The sequence below is a fragment of the Piliocolobus tephrosceles genome, chromosome 7 (genome assembly GCF_002776525.5).
Source record: "Piliocolobus tephrosceles isolate RC106 chromosome 7, ASM277652v3, whole genome shotgun sequence".
In the NCBI taxonomy this organism is placed as follows: Eukaryota; Metazoa; Chordata; class Mammalia; order Primates; family Cercopithecidae; genus Piliocolobus; species Piliocolobus tephrosceles.
This window is the reverse complement of record NC_045440.1, coordinates 116,277,052-116,287,827: the sequence shown is the minus strand read 5'-3', so window position 1 is coordinate 116,287,827 and position 10,776 is coordinate 116,277,052. Positions and strand designations below refer to the sequence as shown.

Genomic DNA, 10,776 nt, shown 5'->3' with positions numbered 1-10,776 from the left:
TGTGTGTGTGTGTGTGTGTGTGTGTGTGTGTGTGTGTGTGTGTGTGTGTGGAGAGACAAAGAATGCTTTTTTCTGTCACTGCTTTTTCTGTTGTTTCTATTACATAATACAATATATTTAAGGAAGGTGTATGTTTCTGTTTACTACTAGGTTATCCAGATAAATTTTGAAGAATTTGATCTGGAGATTGGCTATGATACCTTGACAATTGGTGATGGGGGCGAAGTTGGAGATCCTAGGACTGTGCTACAAGTGTAAGTTCCCAATGTTTCATTTTCGCCTTATCCTATCGGGTACTAATAAAATTTTACTTTCAAATTATTGTTTTACATTGATCGCTCCCACTACTACCAGCAGAAGATGAACAGTAACTTAGTTATTATTAGTAACTTTCATAGAATCTGTTAGTGCTTCTTCAATGAGATTTAAGGCACTTTGGCTCAGTTCAATTGGGCTTCTCTAACAAAATGCAGTAAACTGGGTGACTTATAAACAATAGAAATGTATTTCTTATAGTTCTAGCTGCTAGGAAGTACCAGATTAAGGTGTCAACAGATTTGATGTCTGGTGAGGGCTTGCTCATCTAACCTGATGCTTCTCAAAATAGAGTCTTTTTGCATCACAAATGCATCACAAATACCTGGTGCACATTTGAAAATGTAGATTTTTAGGCACTCAAGCCAAACTTAGTGAATCAGCATCTCCAGGATGTGAATTTATCAATCTATATTTTAACAGACTCACTTCATGATCCTTATGCACATCAAAGTTTGAGAACAACTGATACAAATGTTAAAAAAATTAGTATCAGCACAGACAGCTACTAGTGGTAATGCCCTTATTGTGTGGGTTTGTGTATTTCTTACTGTATACATTGACTAAAGGTAAGCTAATTTTTTTTCCTTTTTCTCTTTTCCTTTTCATTCTCTTCTCCCTCTTCTTTTTATTTTCTTTTTAATTTTAAAAGAAGGCCTCCTAGAACTATTATTCCAAAATCCTGTAATAAACCAGAATCCTGTAATAAACCAAGGGTTAACCTCATAACCACACATAGTATATTATAGACCCCAATATTACTGTTCTTTAGTCTTATTTTTCTAGAGAACAAAGCAAATACAAAACCTACTCACCTGTCTTCATGCACCCTTGACCTCAACTTCAACCTCTCTCCCCTGTCTGCAACACGGATATCATTGATCAGCATGATTTGCTTGTCTATCTCTGGCCTACTACAGTTCCATTTTGTGTTTCCTAAGGTGTGGTGGACAAATGGGCCAGCATTTTACATGCTTTACATGTTCAGTTGTTAGTTCGTTTTCACATTGCTTGAAAGAACTACCTGAGACTGGGTTATTTATGAAGAAACGACATTTAATTTACTTTCAGTTCCACAGGCTTAACAGGAAACATGACTGGGAGGCCTCAGGAAACTACAATCATGGAGGAAAGCAAAGGGGAAGCCAGGACCTTCTTCACATGGTGACAGGAGAGAGAGAGAGAGAGAGAAATCAAAGGGGGAAGTCCCACACACTTTAAGACCATCAGATCTTGTGAGAACTCACTCACTATCATGAGAACAGCATGGGAGAAATCCACCCCCCATGATCCAGTCACCTCCCACTAGGTCCCACCTCCAATTTGACATGAGATTTGGGTAGGGACACAAATCCAAACTATATCAATTATGTTGCTCACATTTTTGTAACTTCATTCTTAATACTTCCTCTCTTGAAAATGATCAGCACTTTTCTTGCACCTGAGCAACGTGTTGAGCCTGTTAGGAATATCACCACACTGACATTTTCCAGAAATAATCAACAGTTCCTACTAAATTTTATTGTAGTTTTATACCTGACAGATTAGATTTCATTTTAATATAAAATTACATATATTTAAAATGCAATATACTGTAAAATTGTATATATATAAATTGGCAGCAACAGAGCTGCTCTGATGATTAGCTATGCTTTTTTTCCTGTTATTGTTTGTCAAATACAGAGTTTTAAGGAACTGAAAATTACATATAATATTTTGAATTTATGGTTTCTTGTAAAACTGGTGACACTAGATCTTCATAGTCATGTGGCAAAAATTGGCTGGGACTGTCTTCTGCCTCCTTTAGAGAGGGCATAGAATCTTTGTGGCCACTCATCCGTCTATCATTTTCTACTCGAGCTTCTAAGGTCCTTTGCTTTCCTGCCTGGGCCTGTAACTATTTAATTATGCAACACCTGATATAAGGCAAAATGTGGATTGCTTTCTCTATCAATTTATCCATTGTTTTCCAAGTAAATATATTTGTTTCTTTACCTGACACTCATAAACATTGAAGTTTCTTGGATATCAATAATATATAGTAAATTTGGTGACTAATCCCCATACATTGCAGATGCTTCTTTCTACATGTTTGATAGATCCCATCATATGCACTTCAGAAATAAAATTATAAAGCATGCCTTTGATGGGATATCTTTTCCTTTTTCTGTTTAAGACAGAAAACTGGATTTTAGGTTCAGATTTTTAAAAACATGGACAAGAAAAAGCAGGCTGGCTAGTCAATTGACTAAAAAATATTTTTAAGAAAATTTTGTGGCTGGGCGCGGTGGCTCAAGCCTGTAATCCCAGCACTTTGGGAGGCCGAGATGGGCGGATCACAAGGTCAGGAGATCGAGACCATCCTGGCTAACACGGTGAAACCCCGTCTCTACTAAAAATACAAAAACTAGCCGGGCGAGGTGGCGGGCGCCTGTAGTCCCAGCTACTCGGGAGGCTGAGGCAGGAGAATGGCGTAAAACCAGGAGGCGGAGCTTGCAGTGAGCTGAGATCCGGCCACTGCACTCCAGTCCGGGAGACAGAGCGAGACTCCGCCTCAAAAAAAAAAAAAAAAAAAGAAAGTTTTGTCATATATCTGCCACAAAAAAACTTCGTATCTCAGCATTGGATTAAATATTAGAAATCATCTTGTCCAACTGATATCCAAGATCATAGATGCTATGTCCTCCTATTGCTGCTTTTTTTTTTTTTTTAAAAAAAAAAAAGCTATTTGAGCTAATTAGTATCACACAATTATAGGTGGAAAATATATATATATACACACACACACATATAAAACATTGTTATAGTAACCCAGTAAAACACAGAAGAAAGATGTCAAAATTATCTTAAATACTCAACCATTAGAACGGTTTAAATATAAAAAGGGTACATTTATTGGGATTAAGCAGTGGTCTATACAATCTCTAATGTTAAAAATAAAATGTGTGTTTGAACCATATTTTTCACCCTGTTTCAATGTTAGAAAAATTCTGAAGACAATCATGAATTCTGATATACCAGCTGATACTCTTTTTGGACAGAAAATCATTGTATAAATAATATGGAATGACTATTAGATATTATTTTTCAAAAGAATACCAAGTATCCAAATGGTTGTTCCTACACCATCCAATTTAAAGATTCCAATGAGAACTGCATCTTCAGTTAGGATTAAAAATTAAGGCTTTGAGGCAGGGCCAATATGGCCAACTAGAAGCAGCAGCAATTGGAGGCTCCCATTGAAAAGAACCACAACAGTGTGCAAATCCTGCACTAACAATCAAGATATCCAGGTTCTGTCATCAGAACTGACTAGGCAACTGACACATTCCAAGGAGAGGAAGGAAGAGCAGTGTGGTGCAGCAGCCTACCTGAGAGCCACATGGGGCAGGGGAGCCCCCATTCCACAGCAAAGGGAGGTGGTGAATGAGTTGCTGTCCAGCCTGAGAAACCATGTATTTTCCATGGAACTGTGCAACCCACAGATAGGATGATCCCAGTCACGAGCACACGCCACCAGGACCTAGGATCCCAACAAGAGAGCCACAAAGATTCTCAATAGCCACTTATCTAGAATCTGCTTAAGCCTGCCGAGCTCCCAGGGGAAGGGGTGGCCAGCACCTCAGCTGTGGCTGCCTGATGTCTAAATCATTTGAGCTTCTTGGGGGAGGGTTGACAGCCAACACTGGGACTGATAGCTGCCTAACACACTAAACTCCCAGGGCAGGGGAAGGGTGGCAGCAATCTCTATAGCTCCAGGCCATGCTTTTCCCCTGTTGGAGCTAGAAAGACTGGATGGCTTGGTCTCAAGAGGTATCCCTCATAGCCCAACATACTGGCTATGGCAGACTGGCCAGAGTGCCTCTTCAGGCCTGAACCTGACGCATCGTACCCCACTGGGTTGGGCCTCCCTGCAGGAACTCCAAGAACTCCAGCCAGGGGCTCAGGGACAGAACTCTGATCTCCCTGGGCCTGAGTCCCTAGTGGGAGTGGTGGCCGCAGTCTCCAGGGACCAGCAGACTTAGTTTTTCCTTTTGCTAGTTATGAGCAATCCAGGCAGACCAGGCAAGTGATTTTCCTTTCAGCAAAGCACACCCCTTCCACCAAGGGACAGTCAAAGTGCTCCATTAAACAGGACCTGCTCCCCATGCCACCCAACTGGATGAGACCCTCCAACAAGAGTTCTCAGACACCCTATACAGGAGTGTTCCTACTGGCATCAGGTCAGTGCCCCTCGAGGTCAGAGATCACAGAGGAAGAAACAGGAACCTATCTTTGCTGTTCTCTAGCCTCCTCAAGTGACATCTCCAGATGCAGGAGTGAACCAGATGAATAGGGCCTGAAGTGAGCCCCTAGCAAACTGCAGCAGCCTTACAGAAGAGGGACCTGACCATTGAAAGAAAAACAAACAAACAGAAAGGAACAACAGCAGCGTCAACAACAAAAAAAAGTTCCCACAAAAACCCCATCTGAGGGTCAGCAGCCTCAATGACAGAAACTAGACAAATTCATGAACATGAGAAAAAATTAACAACAACAACAACAAGATGAAAATCCAAAAGGCCAGAGTGTCTCCGCTCTTCCAAATGATTGCAATACATCTCCAGCAAGGGCACAGAACTGGACAGAGGATGAGATGGAGGAATTGACAGAAGTAGTCGTCAGATGTTGAGTAATAACAAATTGCTGAGCTAAAGGAGCATGTTCTAACCCAATGCAAAGAAGATAAGAACCTTGATAAAACGTTATAGGAGCTGCTAACTAGAATAACCAGTATAGAGATAAACATAAATGATCTGATGAAGTTGAAAAACAGAGCAGGAGAACTTTGTGAATCATACACAGGTATCAATAGCCAAATTGACCAAGTGGAAGAAAGGATATCAGAGTTTGAAGACCATCTTGTTGAAATAAGGCATGCAGACAAGATTAAATAAAAAAGAATGCAAAAGAAATGAACAAAATCTCTGAGAAATATGGAACTGTGTCAAAAGACTGAACCTATGATTGATTGGAATATGGGAAAGAGATGGTTAGAATGGAACCAACTTGGAAAACACACTTCAGGATATTATCCAGGAGAACTTTCCCAACCTAGCAAGGCAGCCCAACATTCAAATTCAGGAAATAGAACACCACTAAAATACTCCATAAGAAGATCAACTCCAAGACACATAATCATCAGATTCTCCAAGGTTGAAATAAAAGAAAAAATGTTAAGGGCAGCCAGGGAGAAAGGTCAGGTCACCTACAAACGGAAGTCCATCAGACTAACAGTGGTTCTCTCAGCAGAAACCCTGCAAGCCAGAAGAGAGTGGGGCCCAATAGTCAACATTCTTAAAGAAAAGAATTTTCAGCTCAGAATTTTATTTCCAGTCAAACTAAGCTTCATAAGCAAAGGAGAAATAAAAAGTTTTCAAGATAAGAAAATGCTGAGGGATTTTGTCACCATCATGCCTGCCTTGCAAGAGCTCATGATGGAAACACTCAATATAGAAAGAAAAAACAAGTACCAGCCACTGCAAAAACACACCAAAATATGAAGACCAAATGACACTATGAAGAAACTGCAACAGTTAGTGTCCAAAATAACCAGATAGCGTCATGATCACAGGATCAAATTCATATGTAACAATACTAATCTTAAATGTAAATGGACTAAATGCCCCAATTAAAAGACAAAGACTGGCAAATTGGATAGAGTCAAGACCCAACAGTGTGCTGTATTCAGGAGCCCCATCTCATGTGCAAAGACACAAATGGGTTCAAAATAAAGGGATGGAGGAAACTTTACCAAGCAAATGGAAACCAAAAAAAAAAAAAAAAAAAAAAAAAAAACCAGGGGTTGCAGTCCTAGTTTCTGACAAAACAGACTTTAAACCAACAAAGCTAAAAAAAGATCAAACTGGGCATTACATAATAGTAAAAGGATCAATTCAGCATGAGGAGCTAACTATCCTACTTATATATGCACCTGATACAGGAGCACCCAGATTCATACAACAAATTCTCAGAGACCTACAAAGGGACTTAGACTCCCAAACAATAATAGTGGAAGACTTTAACACCCCAATGTCAATATATTTAGACATATCAGTGAGAGAGAAAATTAACAAGGATATTCAAAATTTGGAATTGATATATGGATCAAGTGGACCTAATAGACATCTACAGAACTCTCCACTCCAAATCAACAGAATATATATTCTTCTCCATGCCACATGGCATTTATTCTAAAATTGACCACATAATTAGAAGTAAAACACTACTCAGCAAATGCAAAAGAACTGAAATCATAACAGTCTCTTAGACCAAAGTGCAATCAGATTAGAACTCGAGATTAAGAAACTCACTCATAATCACACAATACATGAGCAACCCACTCCTGAATGACTCCTGGGTAGATAATGACATTAAGGAAAAAATCAAGAAGTTCTGTGAAACCAATGAGAAAAAAGAAACAACATACCAGAATCTCTGTGACACAGCTAAAGCAGTGTTAAGAGGGAAATGTATAGCAGTAAATGCCCACATAAGAAAGCTAGAAAGATCTCAAATTGACACCCTAACATCACAATTAAAAGAAATAGAGAAGCAAGAGCAAGCAAATTCAAAAGTTAGCAGAAGACAAGAAATAACTAAGATCAAAACAGTACTGGAGGAGATAAAGACATGAAAAATCCTTCAAAAAAATCAATGAATCCAGAAGTTGTTTTTTTTTAAGTAACAAAATAGACCACTAGCTAGACTAATAAAGAAGGAAAGAGGGAAGAATCAAATAGACACAATAAAAAATGAAATACAAACTACCACAGAAATACAAACCACCATCTGAGAATACTATAAACACCTATATGCAAATAAAATAGATAGAAAATCTAGAAGAAATGGAAAAATTCCTGGACACATACACCCTCCCAAGACTAAACCAGTAAGAAGTCAAATCCCTGAATAGACGAATAACAAGTTCTGAAATTGAGGCAATAATTAATAGAGTGCCAACGAAAAAAAGGTCAGGACCAGATGGATTCACAGCCGAATTCTACCACAGGTACAAAGAGGAGCTGGTACCATTCCTTCCGAAACTCTTCCAAGGAGTTGAAATGGAGAGACTCCTGCCTAACTCATTTTATAAAGCCAGCATCACCCTGATACCAAAACCTGGCAAAGACACAACAAAAAAAAGAAAACTTCAAGCCAATATCCCTTATGAACATCAATGCAAAAATCCTCAATAAAATAGTGACAAATTGAATCCAGCATCACATCAAAAAACTTATCCCACACAATCAAGTTGGCTTCATCTTTGGATACAAGGCTGGTTTATCATATGCAAATTAATAAATGTAATCCATCACAAAAGAGAACCAATGACAAAAACCACATGATTATCTTAATAGATGCAGAAAAGGCCTTCAATAAAATTTGACACCCCTTCATGTTAAAAACTCTCAATAAACTAGGTATTAATGGAGCATATCTCAAAATGATAAGAGCTATTTATGACAAACCCACAGCCAATATATATATATATTTTTTATTATACTTTAAGTTCTAGGGTACATGTGCATAACGTGCAGGTTTGTTACATATGTATACATGTGCCATGTTGGTGTGCTGCACCCAGCAACTCGTCAGCACCCATCAATTCATCATTTATATCAGATATAACTCCCCAATGCACTCCCTCCCCCCTCCCCCCTCCCCATGACAGGCCCCATTGTGTGATGTTCCCCTTCCCGAGTCCAAGTGTTGGAGAGGATGTGGAGAAATAGGAACACTTTTACACTGTTGGTGGGATTGTAAACTAGTTCAACCATTATGGAAAACAGTATGGCAATTCCTCAAGGATCTAGAACTAGATGTACCATATGACCCAGCCATCCCACTACTGGGTATATACCCAAAGGTTTATAAATTATTCTACTACAAAGACACATGCACACGTATGTTTATTGCGGCACTATTCACAATAGCAAAGACTTGGAATCAACCCCAATGTCCATCAGTGCCAATATTTTACTGAATGGGCAAAAGCTGGAATCATTCCCTTTGAAAACCGGCACAAGACAAGGATGCCCTCTCTCACTGCTCCTATTCAACACAGGATGGTGGAAGAGAAAGAAATAAAGAGAGTAAGTCAAATTTTCTCTGTAGATGACATGATTCTATATTCAGAAAACCCTATTTTCTCAGCCCCAAAACTTCTTAAGCTGGTAAACACCTTCAGCAAACTCTCAGGATACAGAAGCATGTACAAAAGTCACAAAAATTCCTATACTCCAACAATAGACAAGCAGACAGCCAAATGATGAGTGAACTCCCAGTTACAATTGCTACAAAGAGAGTAAAATACTTAGGAATACAACTTACAAGGGATGTGAAGGACCTCTTCAAGGAGAACTACAAACCACTGCACAAGAAAATAAGAAAGGACATAAACAAATGGAAAAAGATTCCATGCTCATGGATAGGAAGAATCAATATTGTGAAAATGGCCATACTACCCAAAGTAATTTATAGATTCAATGCTATCCCCATCAAACTACCATTGACATTCATCAAGGAATTATAAAAAAAAAAAAAAAAAACTGATTTAAATGTAATATGGAACCAAAGAAGAGCCTGTATAGTCAAGACAATCCTAAGAAAAAAGAACAAAGGTGGAGGCATCATGGTACTGACCTCAAACTATACTACAAGGCTACAGTGAACAAAACAGCATGGCACTGGTATGAAAACAGTCATATAGACCAATGGAACAGAACAGAGACCTCAAAAATAACACTACACATCTACAACCATCTGATCTTCAACAAACCTAACAGAAACAAGCAATGGAGAAAGTGTTTCCTATTAAATGAACAGTGCTGGGAAAACTGGCTAGCCATATGCAGAAAACTGAAACTGGACCCTTTCCTTACTCCCTGTACAAAAATTAACTCAAAATGGATTAAAGACTTAAATGTAAAACCCAAAACCATAACAACTCTAGAAGAAAGCCAGGGCAATACCATTCAGGACATAGGCATGGGCAAAGACTTCATGACAAAAATACCCAAAGCAATTGCAACAAAAGCCAAAATTGACAAATGGGTTCTAAATTAACTAAAGAACTTTTGCACAGCAAAATAAACTATCATCAAAGGGAATAGGCAACCCACAGAATGGGAAAACATTTTTGCAATCTACTCATCCGACAAAGGTCTAATACTGAGAATCTACAAGGAACTTAAAAAAGTTTACAAGAAAACAGCAAACAACCCCATCAAAAAGTGAGCAAAGGACGTGAACAGACACTTCTCAAAAGAAGACATTTTTGTGGTCAACAAACATGAAAAAAAATAACTCAACATCATTGATCATTATAGAAATACAAATCAAAACCACAGTGAGATATTATCTCACACAAGTCAGAATGGCAATTATTAAAAATTCAAGAAACAATAGATACTGGGAAGCCTGGAGAAATAGGAATGATTTTACATTGCTGGTGAGAATGTAAATTAGTTCAACAACTGTGGAAGGCAGTGTGGCGATTCCTCAACAATCTAGAACAAGAAACACCATTTGACCCAGCAATCCCATTACTGGGTATATACCCAAAGGAATATTAAATCATTCTACTATAAAGGTACATGCACACATATGTTTACTGAAGCACTATTTGAAATGGTAAAGACACGGAACCAACCCAAATGCCCATCAATGATAGACTGGATAAAGAAAATATGCTACATATACACCATGGAATACTATGCAGCCATAAAAAAGGAATGAGATCATATCCTTTGTGGGTACATGGATGAAGCGGGAAGCCATCATCTTCAACAAACTAAGAAAGAAACAGAAAACCAAACACTGCATGTTCTCACTCATAAGTGGGAGTTGAACAACATGGACACAGGGAGGAGAACAACACACACCAGAGCTAGTTGGGGTGGTGGTGAGTGGAGGAAGAGGGAAGAGCATTAGGACAAATAGCTAATGCATGCGGGGCTTAAAACCTAGATGATGGCTTGATAGGTGCATCAACCACCATGGCACATGTATACCTATGTAGCAAACCTACAAGTTCTGTACTTGTATCCTGAACTTAAAGTAAAATAAATAAATAATAATAATAACAAAAAGGCCTCATGCCTCATTCCACAACCAATACGCTTTAGGCTGTTCATTCAATGGATGCAAACTTGCCCTTTAGTGAGAGTGTGAGAAAGCTAGGAAAATTCTTTAAAAAATCAATTATCTTTAAACAATCATAAAACTGTGAGACTAGCAGGCACATGGACAAATTCAGATTTAGCCCTTTTTGTAATTATGTATATTACGTTTTTGTAAAACCAAAAAGAGGGCACTGATCCTTACTATACAATTTTTAGACAGTGAAAGGAAAACACCTATGTATTTCAAATATAGTAATTAATTAACAATTGAGCCCTTTCTTAATCAAATGACACT

At 38.4% G+C, this 10,776-nt stretch overlaps 1 protein-coding gene across 1 annotated transcript in view; it reads left to right on the top strand.

Moving 5' to 3' along the window:
- Positions 1-10,776, top strand: part of CSMD3 (CUB and Sushi multiple domains 3) — a 1,271,497-nt gene that overhangs the window by 641,026 nt on the left and 619,695 nt on the right. Inside the window, exon 11 of the mRNA XM_026454566.1 lies at positions 151-254. Coding sequence (XP_026310351.1) covers positions 151-254 — 104 coding nt within the window. The remainder of the gene's footprint in view (positions 1-150; positions 255-10,776) is intronic.